Source organism: Carcharodon carcharias, chromosome 3, assembly GCF_017639515.1.
Source record: "Carcharodon carcharias isolate sCarCar2 chromosome 3, sCarCar2.pri, whole genome shotgun sequence".
Taxonomy (NCBI): Eukaryota; Metazoa; Chordata; class Chondrichthyes; order Lamniformes; family Lamnidae; genus Carcharodon; species Carcharodon carcharias.
Window position 1 is genome coordinate 6,010,616 of NC_054469.1, and position 25,178 is coordinate 6,035,793.

Sequence of the window (25,178 nt, forward strand, 5' to 3'; positions counted from 1 at the left end):
GAGAATGAATGGAAGTTGATCCAAAGTCACTCTACATTCTGAAATTGACTGGCTGCAAGTTTTCCTCGAAGCCTGCCTGAAAAGTAGTGCAAGGGTCATCGATTGTTTCCCCATGCTGAGAAACCAGCTGTGTTACCCGGACATCATTTATCCTTTTCCATTGACCCATTGACTTTTAACTTCTTGGTAGAATTCCTCTATTTAATTAATATTTGTTGTGAGAGAGAGAGTTAGGGTATTTGGAAAGAGTAGTTATTATACTTTCATATTTCACACTGTATGTTAATAAGCTTTGCCTTTCTCCTCGACAAGTCTGGTTTTACAATAAACTAACAATTCTGATGTTTATTGAAGAAACCTGGGCATTGAGTGTTCATTCTGAGGTTAATAGATAAAGCACATATTTGGCCATATGTAGCCAGTTGGAGAAATTATTTAAATATATATTGTGAGCCAAGGAGTCGTGGAGCTAGAGACAGACATTGCACTCCTCCCATCTTGGACATAACAACTGTCAAACGAATAAAAGAAATTCTGCTATCAACTTGATAAATCTTTCTGGCACATTCTCCAGTGCCTCTATACCCTTTTTATAATAAATCTAGAATCGCTACTTTTTAATTTTATCCTTCTTGAAATGAGTCGTGGTGTTTGGTTTGCTATTTTTTAAGGGCCTTATTAACCCCTGTTGCTCCTTTTCGTGATCTGTGTATCTCTGCCCAGTTCTCTGCTCCTGTTGAACTAAAGGCCCTCCCTGGAGTGCAGCTCAGAGTATCACCGTGAAGGAGCCACAGCTTGGACCCAGCCATTAAAAGGATATCTTCAGCAGCAGGATGAGGATGAGGAAGATGAAGGCAGGCATGTAGTAACCGATGGATACAAAGCGAGATAAAGACGGCAACAAGTAAAAGAAGTAAGACTGATGCAGCCTCTCCAGCAGGTTGTTCAACTTCCTCACTATTCCCTCGAACACTCTAGACCAGGAGAAAATTCCAGTGATTAGAGAGAGGGCCTGATTAACCAGGGTTCCACTTAGTGAAATTAACGATCAACCAGTGACACTTATGATTAACCAGCCATGACTGTTAGTGAAGATAAATATTAACCAGCCATGTCTGTTAGTGAAGGTAAATATTAACCAGCAATGTCTGAGAGTGAAGATGACGATTAACCAGTGATGTCTTTAGTGAAGATGACGATTAACCAGCAATGTCTGTTAGTGAAGATGACGATTAACCAGTGATGTCTTTAGTGAAGATGACGATTAACCAGCGATGTCGGTGAGTGAAGATACCGATTAACATACAATGCCTGTTAATGATGGTAATTAACCAGCGATGTCTGTTAGTGAAGGTGAATATTAAACAGGGTTCTTGTTAGTAAAGGTAATGATTAATCAGGGGTACTTGTCAGTGAATGTATCAATTAATCAGTGGTGCCTGTTGGTGAGGGTAATAATTAACTAGTGATGTCTGTAAGTGTAGGTAACTATTAACCTGGGGTTCCTGTCAGTGAAGGTAATGATGCACCAGTGGCGACACTCACTTGCCGACAGTTACCATGTCGAACTTGTACTGCTGGAAGCTGTTGATTCCTCGTATAGTCACTGCCTCAATGTGGTATCTCAGGAAGAGGCCGTGATCACCCTGGGATTTTCCTGAGCCCTGTTTGAGGACCATCAGCATCATGGTGTTCAGCGAGTGTATGTAACCCTCAAGGGTCTCTCCGTCCATGCGTGGTAACTGAGAAAAAACACAAGGTAGCATCGTTCCAGTGTCTCTCTATTGACACAAATACCTCCAGCCCACCTCCTGCCTCAATCACCTGATTCTGGCTTTCTGACCCCAACCGTGCCCTCTGACACACAGCCCCTGGTCCCTCTCTGACCCCAATAACACTGTCTCTGACCCCAACCGATGATCCTGAAGCCTATCCACTCACCCTCTGACCCTGATCCCATCCTCTGACCCTGATCCCACCCTCTGACTCCAGCCCCGCACTTTGACACCACCCCCTCCTAAGCTCACCCTCTGACCTCGACCCCACCCTCTGACCCCCAATTGATCATCCCTGATGCCACCCACTCCTAACTTCACCCTTTGACCCTGACCCACCCTCTGAACACCAATCCACCATCCTTGACCCCACCTCTCGACCTTGTCTACCTGCCACTTTGCCCCCTCCACGCCCCCCACCCCACTCCTGGCCCACATTGCTGGCGTCTGGGGTCCCAGGGTCCCACCTTGCCCTGGATAGTACACAGGACCCCGTTCTTCTGGCAGAAGGATGTGAAGAGGTTGACCAGGTCGAGGTTGGGCAGCTGACCATTCAGCCCCTCAACACTGATGTCGAAGCTGGTGACAACATCGCTGCTGATTTCGATGGTGATGGCAGCCTGGATTGCCCCAGCTCGACCCTGCATTACCGATGAGTTAATCTCTGGAGCAGGAAACAAGAGAAAAACACCCCACTGTTTACTTCATCATATAAATCACGACTGACAATCCCAGTGCAGTATCGAGTCAGCTCCACAAATTTGGAAGGTCATCACTGAGGGAGTGCCGCACTGTCAGAGGGTCAGTACTGAGGGAGTGCTGCACTGTCAGAGGGTCAGTACTGAGGGAGTGCCGCACTGTCAGAGGGTCAGTACTGAGGGAGTGCTGCACTGTCAGAGGGTCAGTACTGAGGGAGTGCTGCACTGTCAGAGGGTCAGTACTAAGGGAGTGCCGCACTGTCAGAGGGTCAGTACTGAGGGAGTGCTGCACTGTCAGAGGGTCATCACTGAGGGAGTGCCGCACTGTCAGAGGGTCAGTACTGAGGGAGTGCTGCACTGTCAGAGGGTCAGTACTGAGGGACTGCTGCACTGTCAGAGGGTCAGTACTGAGGGAGTGCCGCAATGTCAGAGGGTCAGTACTGAGGGAGTGCCGCACTGTCAGAGGGTCATCCTGAGGGAGTGCCGCACTGTCAGAGGGTCAGTACTGAGGGAGTGCTGCACTGTCAGAGGTTCAGTACTGAGGGAGTGCTGCACTGTCAGAGGGTCAGTACTGAGGGAGTGCCGCACTGTCAGAGGGTCAGTACTGAGGGAGTGCCGCACTGTCAGAGGGTCATCACTGAGGGAGTGCCGCACTGTCAGAGGGTCAGTACTGAGGGAGCGCCGCACTATCAGAGGGTCAGTACTGAGGGAGTGCCGCACTGTCAGAGGGTCAGTACTGAGGAAGTGCTGCACTGTCAGAGGGTCAGTACTGAGGGAGCGCCGCACTATCAGAGGGTCAGTACTGAGGGAGTGCCGCACTGTCAGAGGGTCAGTACTGAGGGAGTGCCGCACTGTCAGAGGGTCAGTACTGAGGGAGTGCCGCACTGTCAGAGGGTCAGTACTGAGGGAGCGCCGCACTGTCAGAGGGTCAGTACTGAGGGAGTGCTGTACTGTCAGAGGATCAGTACTGAGGGAGTGCTGTACTGTCAGAGGGTCATCACTGAGGGAGTGCCGCACTGTCAGAGGCTCAGTACTGAGGGAGTGCCGCACTGTCAGAGGGTCATCACTGAGGGAGTGCCGCACTGTCAGAGGGTCAGTACTGAGGGAGTGCCGCACTGTCAGAGGGTCAGTACTGAGGGAGTGCTGTACTGTCAGAGGGTCATCACTGAGGGAGTGCCGCACTGTCAGAGGGTCAGTACTGAGGGAGTGCCACACTGTCGGAGGGTCAGTACTGAGGGAGTGCAGCACTGTCAGAGTGTCAGTACTGAGGGAGTGCTGCACTGTCATTGGGTCAGTACTGAGGGAGCGCCGCACTGTCGGGGGGTCAGTACTGAGCGAGCGCTCCACTATCGGAGGGTTAGTGCAGAAGGAGTGTTGCATTGTCAGAGGGTCAGTATTAAGGGAGTGCTGCAGCGTCAGGGGGTCAGTACCAAGGGAGTGCTGCACTATCGGAGGCTAAGTGCAGAAGGAGTGTTGCACTGTCAGAGGGTCAGTACTGAAGGAATGTTGCACTGTCAGAGGGTCAGTACTGAGGGAGTGCTGCACTATCGGAGACTAAGTGCAGAAGGAGTGTTGCACTGTCAGAGGGTCAACACTGAGTGAGTGCTGCACTGTCGGAAGGTCAGTGCAGAAGGAGTGTTGCATTGTCGGAGGGTCAGTACTGAGGGAGCCCTGCACTGTCGAAAGGCCAGTATTGATTGGGTGCTGCACTGTCAGTGGGTCAGTACTGAGGGAGTGCACCAGAGTCGGAGTACTGAGGGAGCGCTGGACTATCGGAGGGTCAGTAATAACGTAGAGCTGCACTGTCAAAGGGTCAGTACAGATGGAGTGCTGCACGGTCAGAGGGTCAGTTCAGAGGGAATGCTGCACTGTCAGAGGTTAAGTACTGAGGTAGCGCTGCACTGTTGGAGGGTCAGTACTGAGTGAGTGCTGCACTGTCAGAGGGTTATACTTCACATACAGTACATGGGCTGGATGAAAAGGGCAGCTATACGGAAAGATTCTTTAACCGGTTATTTCTTTTGACCTGGTCGTTACTGATGAAAGCAAATCTTTTTACCTGAGGGAACACTGCACTGTCAGAGCATCAGTACAGAGGGAATGCTGCACCACCGAACGGTCAGTGCTGAGGGAGCGCTATACTGTCGGAGAGTAGGGACTCAGGGAGCCTGCATTGATGGAGGGACAGTACTGAGTGAGTGCTGCACTGTCAGAGGAGTCATCCTGAGGGAACACCGCACTGTCAGAGAGTCACTACAGTTGGATTGCTGCATGGTCAGAGGGTCAGTACAGAGGGAGTGCTGCACTGTCAGAGGTTAAGTACTGAGGGATGCTGCATTGTTGGAGGGTCAGTCCTAAGGCAGCGCAACACTGCAGAGGGTCAGTACTGAGGGAGCGCTGCACTGTCAGAGGGTCAGTACTGAGGATCTGTTGCACAGAGGGGCATGCTTAGGGAGCGCTGCCACTGTCAGATGGACCACCCTTTGAAGCTCCCTCTGCCCTCTCAGGCGGATGTAAAAGTTCCCACGGTCATTATAGGAACAAACAACTAGGAGTTCTCCAAGCTGTCTTGAGAAAAGCAGGTGATTTGGTCAATGCCATAATGTTTGTGGGATCTTGCTGTGTACAATTTGGCAGCCGCGTTACCTACATTACAAAAGTGACCACGCTTCAAAACTACTTTATTGGTTGTCAGGCACTCTGGTAGGATGTGACCCGTGTGTCAGGAATGCAAGCCTCTTTCAGGCTACAGTCCAACCTATAAATGGAATTTGTTGCTTTCCTCACCAGTTACATTAACATCGTGGTAAGCTTCGAGCCAAGCCTCCATCCCGATCATGTCATGCTCATTGAACAGGAAGATGATGTCTTTTGCCCAGTATATCTGACCTGTGATAGAGACAGAGTTAGGAACAGCAGGACTAGGACCGCTCCTATCGAGCACTGGCGAAGTTGCTATGAACCAACAAGGTCAGAGTTCCATCGCCACGACACAGTTAAGGGTGGTTTTCTGCTCCACAGATTTGGATGTCTTTCTCCCAGCCAATCTGTACAATACAGTACAAACTGTATCCTGTGCAGCAGCAAGCATCCAATAAAGTGGCCAGAACTGTCTTGCCGCATAAAACAATGAAATGGGATATATTGGCTATGGAATTCCCTCTCCAGCCCTGTCCACCTCACTATCCCTGTTCCTTTAAGATGCTCCTTAAAGCCCAGCTCCTTGATCAGGTATTTGCTCATCTGTCTCAATAATCCCTTATGTAGTTCGATGTCAGTTCAAGTTTGCTAATCTCTCGGAATGCTTCACTAAGTTAAAGGCACCACATAAATGTAAGTTTTTGTTGGATAGAGACTGACAAATTAATGTCACAGGGATCCCCTGGAACAAGCAGGTAGGAATAGTGGAGTCTTGCAAGGATCAGTGCTGGGACCTCAGCTATTTATAATCTATATTAATGACTTAGCTGAAGAGACAGAGAGTCATGTATCTAAGTTTGCTGATGATACCAAGCTGGGTGGGACGGTACACTGCGGGGAGGATACAGAGAGGCTGCTAAGAGATATAGACAGGTTAGGTGAGTGAGAAACAAGATGGCAGATGGAGTATAATGTAAGGAAGTGTGAAGTTATTCACTTTGGTCATAAGAATAGAAAAGCAGAATATTTGTTAAAAGACGCGAAATTTGTGAACGTTGATGTTCAAAGAGACTTGCAGGCGCTTGTACAAAGAACACAGAAAGTTAGCATGTAGGTGCAGCAAACAATTAGGAAGGCAAATAGCAGGTTGGCCTTTATTGCAAGGGGACTGAATACAAGAGTAAAGAAGTCTTGTTACAGTTGTACATGGTTTTGGTGAGACCACATCTGGAATATTGTGGGTAATTTTGGTCTCCATGTTTAAGGAAGGATATACTCTCATTGGAGGCGGTACAGTGAAGGTTCACTGGATTGGTCGCTGGGACGAGGGGGCTGTCCTATCATAAGAGGGTGAGTAAATTGGACTTAAATTCTCTGGAGTTTAGAAGAATGAGAGACGATCTCATTGAAACTGACAAAATTCTGAGGGGGGTTGATAGGGTGGGCACTGAGAGATTGTTTCCATTGGTCAGTGAATCTAAAACATGGGGACACAGCCTCAGGATAAGGGACCGGTCATTTAGGACTGAGATGAGGAGAAATTACTTCACTCACAGGGTTGTGAATATTTGGAATTCTCAACCCCAGAGGGTTGTGGGTGCTCCATTGTTGAATACATTTAAGGGTGGAATAGACAGATTTTTGGTCTCTCAGGGAATTAAGGGATACAGGAAGCAGGTGGGAAAATGGAGTTAAAGCCCAAGATCAGCCATGATCGCATTGAATGACGGAGCAGGCTCGAGGGGCTTTGTGGTCTACTCCTGCTCCTAGTTCATGTGTGCTGGTGAGCTCCCAGGAGAGATGCTCAGTCCACCAGTTCAGGCTGTGTTACAGATAGATGTTGTTTCCTCCTTCACACAGGGACATTGAGACCAGACACAAATGGTGCAAAAGCTACAGCCAGTGGATTTGTCCACTTATAACATGGTAAAAGGTAAACTAGGTGGACTCACCCATAGGTACAGGAAGAGGCAATTCAGCCCATCGAGCCTGTCCTGCCACTCTATCAGATTCTGGCTGAACTGTACCTTAACTCCATTTATCCACCTAGGCTCCAAAACCCTCGATACCCTAAACAAAAATCTATTGATCTCAATCTCAAAAGCTCCATTTGATCCTCAACATCCATAATTTTTGTGGGAGAGCTCCAGATTTCTAGTATCAAACAGATTGAAACTGTGATTGCTGGGTTAGGAGGTGCACGATTGTAATGTGCATCTCTGTAAATAAATGCTTACAAAAGTGTGTAAAGATTGGCTCCAGTTCTATCCTTCACCCCTTGGCTTTCTGAATTATAAAATTCTATACAAGCCTGGTCTATGCAAGTGGTTCTCAATAATTTAGCTCTTTTAGACCCGGTGAATCTGCACGGCATTCCCTCTGAAGTCAGTATATCCTTCCTGAGGTGTGGTGTCCAGAATGGAATGCAATTGCTCCATGGAGTTCGGACCAGAACAACAACAACCACAACTTATATTTGTATAGCACCTTTAATGTGATAAAATGTTCCAAGGCTCTATATTTTAACTCATTCTTTCAAACTAGCTCAAAGCTGGCAGGTAATATCACTCTGCTCAGCCTATATCTGGACATCACCCTCCTCAAACACTACAGAATGCTGCCTCTTCAGGGCAGCCTTGATCTGAACACAGTCACTCCAGATGCAGGGCAAAGAGTAGTGTTGCCTCCTCCCCTTTGAATTCTCAGCTGTGACGAGGGGCAGAAGCTGCGTCTCCAGTATGCCCCCCCCACCCCCCACCCCAACTCTCCCACTCCCTAGCAGGAAGTTAACCCATGTATCTCACCTCGGAAGTAGGAGGCCAGAGCCAGGAGCAGCCCGGCAGCCTGGCTGTTCAGTTTGATTCCGACTGGAGTGCTCAGGACAATCGACTCTGTGCTCGCAGCTCTCGAGGCACGGAGAATTCCATAGACGTTGGATCCTTTCACCATCTGCGTTTTCAATTGAAAAGCTTGAGTCAATAACTCCCATCAGACTGCGAAACAAACAGTAAAGGATCAGCCATGGAATTGCTAGCCCATCTGATACTCTCAATTACCTTCTCCCAATGCCACAATCTACAGCTTGAATGTGTAAACCTCCCTCTTTAATTTATCTGTACACTCATCACCCCCAGGCTAATGTGCTGGGGACACAGGTTCAAATCCCACCACAGCAGCTGGTGGAATTTAAATTCCATTAATAAATCTGGAATATAAAGCTAGTCTCAGTAATGGTGACCATGAAACTATCATCGATTGTTGTAAAAACCCATCTGGTTCACTAATGCCCTTTAGGGAAGGAAATCTGCTGTCCTTACCTGGTCTGGCCTACATGTCACTCCAGGCCCACAGAAATGTGGTTGGCTCTTAACAGCCCTTTGAAGTGGCCGAGCAAGACACTCAGCTCAAGAAAATTCATGACGCCCACATCCCATTACGAGATATTTAAAGAAGCACCTGTTTTGTCTGCCACACAGTATTATGTTTAAACGTCTCACCCCTATTCAGGTGTGTTTGCAAGAGCATTCTATAACTTTCTTGTGTCTCTGCAAACTCCTCCAGCCCCTATAACACTCCGAGATATCTGCACTCCTCTAATTATGACCTCTTACGCATGCCTGAATTTAATCGCTCCACCACTGGCGGCCGTTCCTCCAGCGGTCAACACCCTTAGCTCTGGAATTCCCTCCCTACTCCTCTCCACCTCACTTTCCTCCTTTAAGTCCCTCCTTGAAACCCATCTCTGACCAAGTTTTTGATCATCATTATTTAACAATGACATTTTCGGGGCTATGGGGAATGAGCAGGGGGGGTGGGGGGGTGCAGGAGTGATTGGATAACTCTACCAAAGTGGAACGATGGGCTGAAAGGTCTCCCGCTGGGCTGTAACATTGCCCGAATCAGACTTTGTGGCCTTACAGGATCCCAGCAGCAGAATAACGCACTTGTTCTGTAGTTACATAGCACAGCAGTCCTCTCCTGAATGTACCCACGAGCACTGTCACAGGAGGGGCTTGTCCGATTAGTCAATAACTCCATCAATTATGTATCATGGACTACCTGGAAGGTAGTGGACAGATTATAAGAACCTTAGTGTAACAGTTCCTGTGTTCTATCGTCTCAGGCACAGGCTCGATGGGCCGAATGGCCTCCTTTCTATGATCTACATGCTTACCTGTGGCAACTTTCTTTAATTTCTGTCTCCAGCTTTTATTTTTAACGGCTGGGTTAGGATGGTGCAGTGGTTGTGCTACTGGACCAGGCTTGGATGAATAACCTAGAGGCCCAGAGTTAAAAAGCCCACTGAGTTTAAGAATTTGAATCAAATTGCGGTTTCAGTACGAGTGCCCACGAAGCTGTTGGATGATCCCCAGCTGGTTCGTCACAGCCCCTGAGGGAAGGAAAACTGCCATCCTTACCCAGCCTGGATGATTCAGCCACACCGTCGTGGCTGAATCTTAACTGCTCTCTAGCCTGGTGAACTACTCAATTGCTAAGACAGATTGCAGAGTTTCAAGGCGGCAGTCCACCACTGCCAAACAGAGGGCAATGAGGGACGGGCAATATTGGTCAGCTTTGCCAGCTACACTCACATCCAAACCCCAATCCCCCCCCCCACCGCCCCTTACTGCAGTGCAGATTCCAAGACAACCTCGAGGCTCTCAGTCCGGACTGAGGCACCCAGCTCTCATCTGGGTGGATGGATTTCACAGTGGGGGTCACAGGGGAGAGCAGGTTGGGGGCTAGGAGGAAGAACGCTAGTGAGTTCCCTTAGTGTCTGTATTGTTGCAGTTTCATCCAGTCCATAGTTGTTACAAAGCCTCGTAAACGTACATATCTCTCTCGTATCTCATCTGGGAAGGGCAGAGTTCGGGAGAACGTCTGAACGTGTGTCTCCAGTCCCAGGCCAGTCATAGTCTTCACGAGCCATTCCACAGGCATCTCTCTGGAGCAAAGGAAAACTCTGTGGTTAGGACTGGATAACACTGCACTAGCAACATTGAAATTCTCTCTGTGTACACACTGTGATTGAAAGACCCTCCCTGTTTGAGCTCAGACACCCACATACGCCCTGTCATATCTCATCAATAAACCCCCCCCATCACACTCCTGGATTCCACCGTGTCAGATACCCCAACAAGCCCAGTATTATGCCAATACTCTGATCGATGATCCTTGACTCTAGCCCTGACTGTCCAGGAAATTACCCCCCCTCCCATTAAATCATTCCAATCCAATCAGACTCCCCCAAATCCCAGCCGCTCAGATCATGTGCGAAATGCTCCAAGCAGAGACCCCTGCCCTCTTACCCCGCCTTTTTCCTATGTGCTGAGAATTCCCGGGCATACGACAATGCCCTGTCACCATACACAAAGTTCTCGTCCACCATGGTGGAGCCCATGGCGTTCTCTGAGGTGTACATTCGAAGGATGAAGGGTTCAAAGGCCAGGCCCATGAACCAGGTGATCCCAGCCACATAGCACAGGAAGCTGGAGACAGAGAAAACACAGAGAGAGCATCAGAAACACCTGGTCAGCAACCACCACTGCATTCCCATCGCATTCCCAAATCAGGAGCATTCCCACCGCATTCCCACATCTGGTGCGTTCCCATCGCATTCCCAAATCAGGAGCATTCCCAAATCAGGAGCATTCCCACATCAGGAGCATTCCCACATCAGGAGCATTCCCACATCAGGAGCATTCCCATCGCATTCCCACATAAGAAGCGTTCCCAACATATTCCCACATCAGGAGCTTTCCCAACATATTCCCACATCAAGAGCGTTCCCAACATATTCCCACATCAGGAGCATTCCCATCGCATTCCCACATCAGAGCGTTCCCAACGTATTCCCACATCAGGAGCATTCCCAATGTATTGCCACATCAGATGCGTTCCCATCGCATTCCTACATCAGGAGCGTTCCCAACGTATTCCCATATCAGGAGCATTCCCAATGTATTCCCACTACAGGAGTGTTCCCAACGCATTGCCATGTCAGGAGCATTTCCAACGTATTCCCACATCAGGAGCATTCCCAATGCATTCCTACATCAGGAGTGTTCCCAATGCATTCCTACATCAGGAGCGTTCCCATCGCATTCCTACATCAGGAGCGTTCCCAACGTATTCCCATATCAGGAGCGTTCCTAACGTATTCCCATGTCAGGAGCATTCCCAACGTATTCCCACATCAGGAGCGTTCCCAATGCATTCCTACATCAAGAGCGTTCCCATCACATTCCTACATCAGGAGCGTTCCTAACGTATTCCCACTTCAGGAGTGTTCCCAACGTATTCCCACATCAGGAGCATTCCCAATGTATTCCCACATCAGGAGCATTCCCAACGTATTCCGACATCAGGAGCATTCCCAATGCATTCCCACATCTGAAGGGTTCCCAAAGTATCCCCACATCAGGAGCGTTCCCAACATATTCCCACATCAGGAAGCATTCCCAATGTATTCCCACATCAACATCAGGCACTGAGCCTGGCACAGCAAATAAACAAAATCTCCACTCATCACACCGATCCGCTCAAACACTCCCAGGACAGGTAAAGCACGGGGTTAGATACAGAGAAAAGCTCCCTCGACACTGTCCCTATCAAACACTCCCAGGACAGGTACAGCACGGGGTTAGATACAGAGTAAATCTCCCTCTACACTGTCCCCATCAAACACTCCCAGGACAGGTACAGCACAGGGTTAGACTCAGAGTAAAGCTCGCTCTACACCGTCCCCATCAAACACTCCCAGGACAAGTACAGCACGAGGTTAGATACAGAGTAAAGCTCATTCTACACTGTCCCTATCAAACACTCCCAGGACAGGTACAACACTGGGTTAGATACAGAGTAAAGCTCCCTCTACACTGTCCCCATCAAACACTCCCAGGACAAGTACAGCACGGGGTTAGATACTGAGTAAAGCTCGCTCTACACTGTCCCAATCAAACACTGCCAGGACAGGAACAGCACGGAGTTAGATATAAAGCTCCCTCTACACTGTCCCCATCAAACACTCCCAGGACAGGTACAGCACGGGGTTAGATACAGAGTAAAGCTCCCTCTACACTGTCCCCATCAAACATTCCCAGGACAGGTACAGCACAGGGCTAGATACAGAGTAAAGCTCCCTCTACACTGTCCCCATAAAGGACTCTCAGGACAGTTACAGCACGGGGTTAGATACAGAGTAAAGCTCCCTCTACACTGTCCCCATCAAACACTCCCAGGACAGGTACAGCACGGGGTTAGATACAGAGTCAAGTTCCTTCCACACTGGCCCATCAGGTACAGGTTGTATTTGAACTCAATGTTTCTTTCCTCCACCTTTATATTTCCACTTACCACAGGGGTGTATTCATCCTGGTGAGCAGGTTTGTCAGCACCTGCCTCCGGTTTGGATCCGAGAGGAGACCCATCTCTGCAAACCCACGTGATAAATCTGCAGGATGAAGTGTGTGTCTCTGCGCTGTGTGGGTTTACATGTGGCCCACGCTGAAAGAAAAGAGATGGAAAGAATCAAAATGATTTTCAACACAGGCTCTGATCCTCTGGGTGTGGCTTCACTGAGGTGGAGGTAGAGTGGGTGGGTAAGGGGTTGTATTTGTGTGGGGAGTAGTGTTGTGAGGGTAGATGTACCAATAGATTGGTCCTAGTTGCTGGTACTATTAGATGGAATAAAATAGATAGTATGGAATATTCTCCTTATATTTGGCTGGTTATTATTTGCCTGATAAGTGTAGCTCCAACAACACTCAAGGAGCTTAACCCCATCCAGGACAAAGCAACCTGCTTGATTGGAACCCCATCCACCACAGTAGCAGCAGTGTGTACCATCTACAAGATACACTGCAAAAATTCACCAAGGCTCCTTTGACAGCCTCTTCCAAACCCATGATCTCTGCCACCTGGAAGGACCTGGGCAGCAGACACATGGGAACACCACCACCTGCAAGTTCCCTTCCAAACCACCCACCATCCTAACTTGGAAATATATCGTTGTTCCTTCACTGTCGCTGGTCAAAATCCTGGAACACCCTCCCTAACAGCACTGTGGGTGTTCCTACATCACATGGACAGCAGCAACTCACCATCACCTTCTCAAGGGCAATTAGGGGTGGGCAATTGTGCAGCTATTGTAATGATGTATGAGGTCAGACATAAATGCTACAGAGAATGTTCAGAAAGTAATAACCAGAATGGTTCCTGAAATGAGAGATTTTAGCAACAAGGCTCAGTTGGAAAAGCTGGGGTTGTTCTCCTTGGAGGAAAGGAGGTTGAGGGGAGATGTGCAAGATTAGGCAAAAGAAAAAACTCTTCCAATTAACTGATTGTACAAGGACTAGGGGAGGCAGATTTAAGATTTTGGTCAAGAGATGCAGGAGGAATGTGAGGAAGAACTTTTTTTACACAGCGAGGGATAATGACCTAGAACTTGTTGCCCATGAGGGTGGTGGAAGTGGCGACAATGAGTGATTTCAAAATGAAATTGGATGGGCTCTTGAAGGAAATAAATGCACAGGGATATTGGGATCAAGGGGGGGTGCAGGATCGACGGGATGGCTCCACGGAGTGCCGGCATGGACTTGGTGGGATGAATGGTCTCCTTCTGTGCCGTAAATGACTCCATATCAAAGGCACGCATAATGAATGGTAGCAGCTAAATTTAACACTAAACGAACTTACACATTAATGGCATATGCTCAGAACCTGCTGAACCCTTATGGTCCTAATCCTCTGGAAGCTGCAAATTCTGTGGAAACTTCAGTCTAGTCTTGCTGAGGCCAGTGTAAGCAGTCTGGACGTCATGGTTATAACCTCCTGAAGGAGTGGCTGGGTTTGTGAGTATAACTGATCTCTCTATGTCACATACACACTGTACGTAAGGAGTTGTGTTCTATTATCTCATTGACATGATTTAATAGAGATTATTAACCAGGTGGTTTAATGTTTCCCAGGCCTCAAAGAACAATATGCTCCAATATCCCATATTAGGGCGATGGGAATAAATGACACATCCTATGATGTCCGATATATAAGTGCTGTGGGGACAGCCCTGGGCTCGGGGAAGGGCTGCCAGTGTTTTGAGGGCCGGATAAGGAGATCAGTCTGGGCTGCGACGCCCCTCACAGTCGAACAGCCCGTCGGGTTATTTTAAGGCGCGCGGGCGGGGGAAGGGTTTCAGGCAGACACGGTTCCCATGGCAACAACGCCAGCAGGGGTCCGGCCTGTACCCACCCCAGTGGGGGGACAGTTCTTATCCCCCACCCCACCCCCCAGGTCAGACCCTTACTCACCCCCGAGATGGGCCTGAGCCCGGACCGACTCACTGGATGCACCTTCAAACCGGATCCTCACCTAACGCCACCGGACAGGAAGTTTCCTCACCGGACCCAGGACAGGGACACACACACTTCCGGTAGCCCCACAACAACAAGGTTCAGCTGGAGGCCAAGAGCGTCCCTCAGAGAAAGACTCAAAGCTCCAAGAAGGACCGCTACCTGGTGCCGGCGGAGAGCAACTACAGTTGATCTAAATTGGAATATGATGATTGTTGAGATTATATGAATAAATGAACATTAGCAGTTCTATTGTCCACCACACAGATAATTCTTCACACCCCCCCCCACACCCCATCATTGGCTGTCCCTTGGCCCACAGGTTTCTGCTATAAGTCTTGCATGTGACAGCATGAACAAGGGCAATTAGGGATGGGCAATGAATTCTGGCTTCGTCAGCGACACCCGCATCCTGTGAATGAATAAGTATTTTTTAAAAGACCGATTCTCAGCCCCCAGGGCATGACGTCCCACGAGGTAGAGGGATCTGGAGTGCAGGATTTGTTCTGCCTCATCATTAAGGCGGTTGCACTCAAAGCGTGATGCATCTTGATGGACAAGAAAAACTATTCATAAAAACAAAAAAACTGCGGATGCTGGAAATCCAAAACAAAAACAGAATTACCTGGAAAAACTCAGCAGGTCTGGCAGCATCGGCGGAGAAGAAAAGAGTTGACGTTTCGAGTCCTCATGACCCTTCGACAGAACTTGAGTTCGAGTCCAAGAAAGAGTTGAAATATAAGCTGGTTTAAGGTGTGTGTGTGGGGGGGCGGAGAGATAGAGAGAGAGAGAGGTGGGGGTGTGGTTGTAGGGACAAACAAGCAGTGATAGAAGCAGATCATCAAAAGATGTCACAAGCAACAGAACAAAAGAACACATAGGTGTTAAAGTTGGTGATGTTATCTAAATGAATGTGCTAATTAAGAATGGATGGTAGGGCACTCAAGGTATAGCTCTAGTGGGGGTGGGGAGAGCATAAAAGATTTAAAAATATTTAAAAATAATGGAAATAGGTGGGAAAAGAAAAATCTATATAATTTATTGAAAAAAAAACAAAAGGAATAAATAAATAAATTCCAATAAATGTTCTTTTGTTCTGTTGTTTGTGACATCTTTTGATGATCTGCTTCTATCACTGCTTGTTTGTCCCTACAACCACACCCCCCCCCCTTCCACCTCTCTCTCTCTCCTCTCTCCCCCCCACCACCCCCCACCACCACCTCCCCCACCACCCCCCCCCCCGCCCCCCCCCCCCCCCCAACCGCCCTCCACCCCAGCCCCCACCCCCACACACCTTAAACCAGCTTATATTTCAACTGTTTCCAGGACTGTCACTGACCTCATCTCCTCTGGGGATCTCCCTCCCACAGCTTCCAACCTGATAGTCGCCCAACCTCGGACGGCCCGCTTCTATCTCCTACCCAAAATCCACAAACAGAACTGCCCCGGTAGACCGATCATCTCAGCTTGCTCCTGCCCCACAGAACTCATTTCTCGTTATCTTGACTCCCTTCTCTCTCCCCTTGTCCAGTCCCTTCCCACCTACATCCGTGATTCCTCTGACACCTTACGTCACATCAACAATTTCCAGTTCCCTGGCCCCAACCGCTTCCTCTTCACCATGGACGTCCAATCCCTCTACACCTCCATCCCCCACCAGGATGGTCTGAGGGCCCTTAGCTTCTTCCTCGAACAGAGGCCCGAACAATCCCCATCCACCACTACTCTCCTCCGTCTGGCTGAACTTGTTCTCACGCTGAACAATTTCTCCTTCAACTCCTCTCACTTCCTCCAAATAAAAGGTGTGGCTATGGGTACCCGCATGGGCCCCAGCTATGCCTGTCTCTTTATGGGGTATGTGGAACATTCCTTGTTGCAGTCCTACTCCGGCCCCCTTCCACAACTCTTTCTCCGGTACATCGATGATTACTTCGGTGCCGCTTCATGCTCTCGTCGGGACTTGGAAAAATTTATTAATTTTGCTTCCAATCTCCACCCCTCCATCATTTTCACGTTGTCCGTCTCTGACGCTTCCCTTCCCTTCCTTGACCTCTCTGTCTCAATCTCTGGTGATAGACTGTCCACCAATATCCATTACAAACCCACCGACTCCCACAGCTATCTCGACTACAGCTCCTCACACCCCGCTTCCTGTAAGGACTCCATCCCATTCTCTCAGTTCCTTCGCCTCCGTCGCATCTGTTCCGATGATGCTACATTCAAAAACAGTTCCTCTGACATGTCCTCCTTCTTCCTTAACCGAGGTTTTCCACCCACGGTCGTTGACAGGGCCCTCAACCGTGTCCGGCCCATCTCCCACGCATCCGCCCTCACGCCTTCTCCTCCCTCCCAGAAACATGATAGGGTCCCCCTTGTCCTCACTTATCACCCCACCAGCCTCCGCATTCAAAGGATCATCCTCCGCCATTTCCGCCAACTCCAGCATGATGCCACCACCAAACACATCTTCCCTTCACCCCCCTTATCGGCATTCCGTAGGGATCGCTCCCTCCGGGACACCCTGGTCCACTCCTCCATCACCCCCTACTCCTCAACCCCCTCCTATGGCACCACCCCATGCCCACGCAAAAGATGCAACACCTGCCCCTTCACTTCCTCTCTCCTCACCGTCCAAGGGCCCAAACACTCCTTTCAAGTGAAGCAGCATTTCACTTGCATTTCCCCCAACTTAGTCTACTGCATTCGTTGCTCCCAATGTGGTCTCCTTTACATTGGAGAGACCAAACGTCGCTTGCCATTTTAACACTCCACCCTGCTCTCTTGCCCACATGTCTGTCCTTGGCTTGCTGCATTGTTCCAGTGAAGCCCAACATAAACTGGAGGAACAACACCTCATCTTCCGACTAGGGACTTTACAGCCTTCCGGACTGAATATTGAATTCAACAACTTTAGTCGTGAGCTCCCTCCCCCATCCCCACCCCCTTTCTGTTTTCCCCCTTCCCTTTTTTTTCCCAATAAATTATAAAGATTTTCCTTTTCCCACCTATTTCCATTATATAAAAAAAAACCCCCACTAGAGCTATACCTTGAGTGCCCTACCATCCATTCTTAATTAGCACATTCGTTTAGATAATATCACCAACTTTAACTTTAACACCTATGTGTTCTATTGTACTATTGTCGTTGACATCTTTTGATGATCTGCTTCTATCACTGCTTGTTTGTCCCTACAACCACACCCCCCCCACAACCTCTCTCTCTCTCTCTCTCTCTATCTCTCCGCCCCTTAAACCAGCTTATATTTCAACTCTTTCTTGGACTCGAACTCAAGCTCTGTCGAAGGGTCATGAGGACTCGAAACGTCAACTCTTTTCTTCTCCGCCGATGCTGCCAGACCTGCTGAGTTTTTCCAGGTAATTCTGTTTTTGTTTTATATTTCAACTCTTTCTTGGACTCGAACTCAAGTTCTGTCGAAGGGTCATGAGGACTCGAAACGTCAACTCTTTTCTTCTCCGCCGATGCTGCCAGACCTGCTGAGTTTTTCCAAGGAAAACTATTTTATTTACTACAAATCAGATAAGAAACCTCATTCTGATTGGTAGCTGCTCCCAGTCATTAAGGTCAACCACCACCGCCTATTAAATGAAGGAAAGATTTAAAGCACCTTTCACGAATTCCTGAAGCTCATTACAATGAAATGCAAGTGGCCGAGGGAAAGAATGTCCCATTGCACCTCATTCAAAGCTTTTGTTAGGAGAGATAGCTTAGATTGGTTAGGGTTTAAGGAAGGTTTTAAGGAAGGAGAGTGTTTTGGGAGGGACATCCAGGGGTCCAAGTGGCTAAAGACACAGTCACCAAGAGTGGGGTGACCAGATTTTCAAAATAGGGACATCCTGAGGTAATGCTCCCTCACAACATGAACAGATTTTGCCTTTGCAACTCCTGAGTTGCAGCACCTTCTTCTCTATTTTTATTACTGTGCTACGGCAAACAAGTGGTGACTGCAAATCACAGAATTTTAACGGCACAGAAGGAGGCCATTCGGCCCATTGTGTCTGCACCGGCTCTCCAAATGAGCATTATGACCTAGTGCCATTGCCCTGCCTTTTTCTCGTATCCCTGCACATTGTTTTTATTCAAATAATCATCTAATGCCCTCTTGAATGCCTTGATTGAACCTGCCTCCACCACACTTCCAGGCAGCGCATTCCAAACCCGAACCACTCGTTGTGTGAAAAAGTTTTTTCTCACGTCACATTTGCTTCATTTGCAAATCACCTTAAATCGGTGCCCTCTCGTTCTTGATCTTTTTATGAATGGGAACAGCTTCTCCCTGTCTACTTTGTGCTGCCCCCTCATGATTTTGAACATCTCTATTAAATTTCCCCTGAGCCTTCTTCTCTCCAACGAGAACAGTAACAACATCTCCAATCATAACTGAAGTTACTCATCCCTGGAACCATTCCTGTAAACCTCTTCTACACTCTCTCCAACATGTTCACATCCTTCCCATAATGTGGTGCCCAGAACTGTATACAATACGCCAGCTGAGGTCTAACAAGTCAGAAAATGCCGGAAAAACTCAGCAGGTCTGACAGCATCTGTGGAGAGAGAAAAACAGAATTGACGTTTCGAGTTCGTATGACCCTTCTTCAGGGACACAGGAGTGATGGGGTGAGCAGGATCTGGAGCGAGTTAGGATAAAGGCAGCAGCTTTACAGTAACTTTAGCCTGCTAGGTGAGTTTCTGTTAAGAGATCGGAAATACCAACTTTGTTTCCAGTGAAATTCCCATTGGGAATTAAAAGTAATTACACAGAGGCTTTAGTTGATAAGCATTCTGTGGTACAGAGGGATCGGGGTGTCCGAGTACATGAATCACAAAAAATTATTATGCAGGTGCAACAAGTGATTTGGAAGGCAAATTGAATATTGTTGTTTATTGTAAGGAAATGTAACATAAAAGTTAGGGATGGTTTGCTATAGTTGTACAGTATGTTGGGGAGACCACATCTGGAATATTGTGTACAGTTTTGGTCTCTTTATTTGAAAAAAGAATAATTATATTAGAAGCAGTTCAGGGAAGGTTCACTTGGCTCATTCCTGGGGTGAAGGGCTTATCTTATGAGGAAAGGCTGAACAGGTTGTTCCTAATGTACCCATTGGAGTTTAGAAGATTGAGAGATGATCTTATTGAGAGGTGATCTTATTGAAATATATAAGATCCTGAGGATTTGACAGGGTAGATGCTGAAAGGATGTTTCACCTTGTGGGAGAAACTAGAACTAGGGGACAGGTACAGTTTAAAAATTACGGGTCTTCCACTTAAAACAGAGATAAGGAGAAGTTTTTTTCTCCAAGAGGGTCATTAGTCTGTAGAATGCTCTTCGCCAGAGAGCAGTGGAGGCTGGGTCATTGAGTATTTTTAAGGCAGAGTTGGATAGATATTTTATAGATGAGGGAGTCAAAGGTTATCAGGGGTAGACTGGAAAATGGATTTAAGGCCACAATCAGGTCAAGCAGACTCGAGGAGCTGAATATCCTACCCCTACTCCTAATTTGTATGTTTGTATATGTTCACCCACAAGTTTGTATGTATTCACTCCACTTGCCTGCCCTTTCCCCATAGTCCTTGATTCCCTTACTGATTAAAATCTGTCTATCTCAGCCTCAAATATACTTAACCACCCAGCCTCTACAGCCCTCTGCAGTAAAGAATTCCACAGATTCACTACCCTCTGAGAGAGGCGATGATGTAGTGGTATTGTTGCTGGGTTAGTGATCCAGAGACCCAGGGTAATGCTCTGGGGACCCGGGTTTGAATCCCACCATGGCAGATGGTGGAATTTGAATTCGATAAGAATCTGGAATTAAAAGTGCAATGATGACCATGAAAGCATTGTCGATTGTTGTAAAAACCCATCTGGTTCACTTTAGGGAAGGGAAGGGAATCTGTAGTCCTCACCAGGCCTGGCCTACATGTGGCCCAGACCCCACAGCAATGTGGTTGACTCTTAAATGCCCTGTGAAAAAGCCACTCAGTTGTAACAAACCACAACCATGAAGTCACAATAAAGGCACAAAACCGGATGGACCATCTGGCATCGACCTAGGAGCCGGAAACAACAACTCAGCCCTGTTAATCCTCCAAAGTCCTCCTTACAAACATCTGGGGGCTAGTGCCAAAATTGGGAGAGCTGTCTCATAGACTAGTCAAACAACAGCCTGACATGGTCATCCTCACAGAATCATATCTTACAGATATTGGACCATAGAAAGGTTACAGCACAAAAGGAGGCCATTCGACCCATCTTGTCCATGCCAGCCCGAGGACACCCAGGTGCCCTTTCTAATCCTACCTTGCTGCACCCGGCCCATAGCCCTGCAGCTCACAGCACTTTAGGTGCAGATCCAGGTATTTTTTAAAAGAGTTTAGAGTTTCTTCCTCTAGCACCAACTTGGGCAGCGAATTCCAGATACCCACTACCCTCTGCATAAAAAAGTTCTTCCTCATGTCCCCCTACGCCTTCTGCCACTTATCTTGTATCTATGTCCCCTGGTTCTAGAATTCCCCACCAAGGGAAACAATTTTATCCTGTCCACTCTATCTATTCCCCTCATAATTTTGTACACCTCAATCAAGTCACCTCTCAGCCTTCTTTGTTCTAAGGAAAATAACCCCAACCTATCCAATCTCTCCTCATAGCTACACTTTTCTAACCCTGGCAACATTCTTGTAAACCTCCTCTACACTCTCTCCAGAGATATTACATCCTTCCTGTAATGTGGTGGCCAGAACTGCACACAATACTCCAGTTGTGGCCTCACCAGTGTTTTGTACAATTCCAAAATTATATCCTTACTTTTATATTCTATCCCTCTGCCAATGAAGGAGAGCATTCCATATGCCTTCTTTACAACCTTGTCTACTTGAACTGCTGCCTTCAGGGACCTGTGTACTTGTACGCCAAGGTCTCTCACTTCATCTACTCCTCTTAGTATATTCCCATTTATTGTTCAATCCCTGTAACTCTTTGACCTCCCTAAATGTATGACCTCACACTTCTCTATGTTAAAATCCATCTGCCACTTTACCGCCCACTCCACCAACCCATCTTTATCGTTTTGGAGGTTATGGCTATCCTCTACATTATCCACTACTCGGCCAATCTTTGTGTCATCTGCAAATTTCCCAATCGTGCCCCCCATGTTCACGTCCAAATCGTTAATATATAGCACAAACAGCAAGGGTCCCAACACCGAGCCCTTGGAACACCACTTGAGACAACTTTCCATTCGCAAGGGTATCCATTGACCATTACCCTTTGTTTCCTGTTACAAAGCCAACCTTTTATCCAGTTTGCCACATTGCCCTGAATCCCATGGGCTTTTACTTTCCTGACCAATCTGCCATGTGAGACCTTGTCAAATGCCTTGCTAAAATCCATGTACACAACATCCACTGCACTACCTTCATCAACCCTTCTTGTCACTTCCTCAAAGAATTCAATCAAATTTGTGAGGCAAGACCTTCCTTTAAGAAATCCATGCTGACCATCCCTGACTAGTCCATGCCTTTCCACATGACAGTTAATCCTATCTCTCAGGATTGATTTTACTAATTTGCTCATCACCGATGTAAGACTAACTGGCCTATAATTGTTTGGCATTTCCTTTGATCCCTTTTTAACCAATGGAACTACGCTTGTATTTCTCCAGTCCTCCGGTACCTCCCCTGTATCTAGTGAAGATTGGAATATCATCCTCAGAGCATCTGCTATCTCCTCCCTGGCTTCCTTCAGCAGCCTCGGAAACAATCCATCTGGCCCTGGTGACTTATCCACTTTCAAGGGTTTCAACCCTTCAAGTACTTTCTCTCTCTTTATGACTATCCCGTCCAATATCTCGCAGTGTTCCTCCTGGACTTCTATATCTACATCCTCCCTTTCCTTTGTAAACACGGAGACAAAATATCCATTCAAAACCCTTCGCACAGCCTCTCCCTCTACACACAAGTTTCCATCTTCATCTCTGATAGGTCCCACCTTTTTCTTAACTAACCTTTTAGCATTAATGTATTGGTAAAACATCTTTGAGTTATCTTTAACTTTACTTGTTAATCTTTTTTTATGCCCTCTCTTTGATTTCCTTATTTCCTTTTTTACTTTGTCCCTGCACTTCCTATATTCGTCTAGGCTATCTGCAGTGCTTAGTTCTTTGTGCCTATCGTACGCTTTCTTTTTCTGTTTGATCTTCCCCTGTATTCCTCTAGACAATCAGGGAAGCCTAGATTTGGCAGTACCACTCTTATTTTTGTAGGGGACATGTCTACTTTGTACAATTAGGATCTTGCTTTTTAGTGCTCTCCACTGGTTTCCCACTGTTTTATCCTCCAGCAGTGCTGTCCAGTACACCTCAGCCAAGTCCCTTCTCATTTCTGCAAAATTTGCCTTCCCCCAGTTCAAGACTTTTACTCCTGCCTTATCTCTGTCCTTTTCCATGGTAACGCTAAATCTAACTGAATTGTGATCACTGCCTTCGATATGGTCGCCAACTGTCACTTCACCCACTTGCCCTTCTTTGTTCCCCAAGACTAGGTCTAGAATTGTATCTCCTCTCGTTGGGTTTGTCACTAATTAGTTGAAAAAATTTTCCTGGACACAATGCGTGAATTTTTCTCCCTCAGTGCCCCTTATATGGTTTGAATCCCAGTTGATATTAGGATAGTTGAAGTCTCCTAATATTATTGCCCTCTTGTTCTTACAAGCAGAAATTTGCCTACATATTTGTTCTTCTATCTCCCTTTCACTATTTGGGGGTCTGTAGCATACTCCCAGTAGTGTGACTGCCCCTTTTTTATTTCTAAGCTCAATCCATAAAGCCTCGTTTGTTGACCCATTTAGTATATCTTCCCTTCTCACAACTGGAATTAATTCTTTATCCATTAGTGGTACCCACCCCCACCAAACCGCCACCCCCCACCCCCCCACCTCCTTTTTTATCTCCTACTCTATCGTGTCTGAAGACTCTATAACCAGGGATATTAAGCTGCCAGTTGTGTCCCTCCTTTAGCCAGGTCTCCATTATAGCAATGACATCTTGCTGCCATGTGTCTACCTGTGCCCTTAACTCATCTACCTTGTTTGTAATACTCCTTACATTGAAGTATAATAGTTGTAATACTCCTTACTATTGAAGTATTAACCCCGTCAATTTCCCTTGCTGGACACTTTTTAAACTTTGCTTCTCCTGTAACTCCATGTCTATCACAACGACCCTAGCTAATGTTCTACCTCCATTTTTCTGATCTGAATCTGACCCATCTGATCCTACCCCTGGGATTTCATCCCCCTGCCACACTAGTTTAAATACTCCCCAACAGAATTAGCAAAAGCCCATGCAAGAATGCTGGTCCCAGCTCTGCCTAGGTGTAGCCTGTCCGGTTAGTACAGGTCCCACCTTCCCCAGAACTAGTCCCAGTGCCTCAAGAATCTGAATCCCTCCCGGCTACACCATCTCTCCAGCCACATGTTCATTTGGTCTATCCTCTTATTCCTGCTCTCGCCAGCACGTGGAACTGGGAGTAATCCTGAGATTACTACATCTGAGGTCCTGCATTTTAATTTATCTCCTAACTCCCTGTACTGAGCTTGCTGGTCCTCATCCCTTAGTTTACCTATGTTGTTGGTACCAATGTGTACCACGACCACTGGCTGTTTACCTTCCCTCCCCAGAATGTCTTGCAGCTGCTCCGTGACATCCTGGACCCTGGCACCAGGGAGGCAACATACCATCCTTGATTCACGTTTGCGGCCATAGAAGCGTCTGTCTGTGCCCCTAACTACTGAATCCCCTATCACTATAGCCCTGCCACTTGTTTTCCTCCCACCCCTCTGAGCAGCAGAGCCACCCACGGTGCTGTGAACTTGGTTGTTGCTGCTTTCCCCTGAAAGGCCATTCCCCCCCCCAACAGTATCCAAAGTGGTATATCTGTTAGAGAGGGGGATGACCACAGGGGACTACCTTCCTGAGTCTTTTACTGTCCCTGATGGTCACCCATTCCCTTTCTGCCTGTATAATCCTTTTTTTGGTTTGAGCAGGAGGGAGAGATGGAAACACGACAGCAATGTAATGTTTGGGGCTATTCCGTTCTTTGACAGTGGGTTCTCCTCGATCCCCTTCTGAGTCGCGGTGTCTGCGCTGATTTCTCCCAGAATTTTTTTTTTGAAAAATATACTTTATTCATAAAACATCTGGAAGAACATTCCAAAATATTTCAAAATCACCATCACATAAGTACAATCAGATTCAACTTTTATACATGGATCACTAGGTGCATCAATACAATCAATGAATATTACAATCGTTTCAATATGGTCATTACAGCCAATCAGACAATGGTATTGGAGTTATCAACATACATCATGTTGCACTCTGAGGTGCTTCAATACAATTATAATACAATTAGTATTCAATGCAAACATTCATTGTGAGCTGGGCTGTCCGAGGGGCTCTAAACAATTCCCAGCCCCTTGGTGCACTGTGGCAGAAAGGTCTTAGACAGCGACCTTTCCCCTTTGCCCTTTACGGCGGCTGCCCCAAGCTTTAGTGTGTTCCTCAGCACATAGTCCTGGACCTTGGAATGTGCCTGTCTGCAACACTCGGTCGGAGACAACTCTTTGCGCTGGAAGACCAACAGGATTCGGGCAGACCAAAGACCGTCTTTCACCGAGTTGATGATCCTCCAGCTGCAG

The 25,178-nt window shown here is 47.4% G+C and overlaps 1 protein-coding gene across 2 annotated transcripts in view; it reads right to left on the minus strand.

Moving 5' to 3' along the window:
- The window catches only part of gpaa1 (glycosylphosphatidylinositol anchor attachment 1), a 29,855-nt gene extending 15,244 nt beyond the window's left edge, over positions 1-14,611 (minus strand). Inside the window, exons 1-9 of one of the 2 annotated variants that reach the window (XM_041183882.1) lie at positions 14,422-14,611; positions 12,470-12,619; positions 10,423-10,602; positions 9,947-10,058; positions 7,918-8,062; positions 5,261-5,362; positions 2,243-2,439; positions 1,546-1,742; positions 821-974 (exon numbers count right to left, since the gene is read on the minus strand). In XM_041183882.1, coding sequence (XP_041039816.1) covers positions 821-974; positions 1,546-1,742; positions 2,243-2,439; positions 5,261-5,362; positions 7,918-8,062; positions 9,947-10,058; positions 10,423-10,602; positions 12,470-12,543 — 1,161 coding nt within the window. In that variant the 5' untranslated portion in view covers positions 12,544-12,619; positions 14,422-14,611. Of the gene's footprint in view, positions 1-820; positions 975-1,545; positions 1,743-2,242; positions 2,440-5,260; positions 5,363-7,917; positions 8,063-9,946; positions 10,059-10,422; positions 10,603-12,469; positions 12,620-13,810; positions 14,063-14,421 lie in introns of those variants that run through there. The other variant, XM_041183883.1, reaches the window with a different exon arrangement.
- Positions 14,612-25,178: the final 10,567 nt, after the last annotated feature.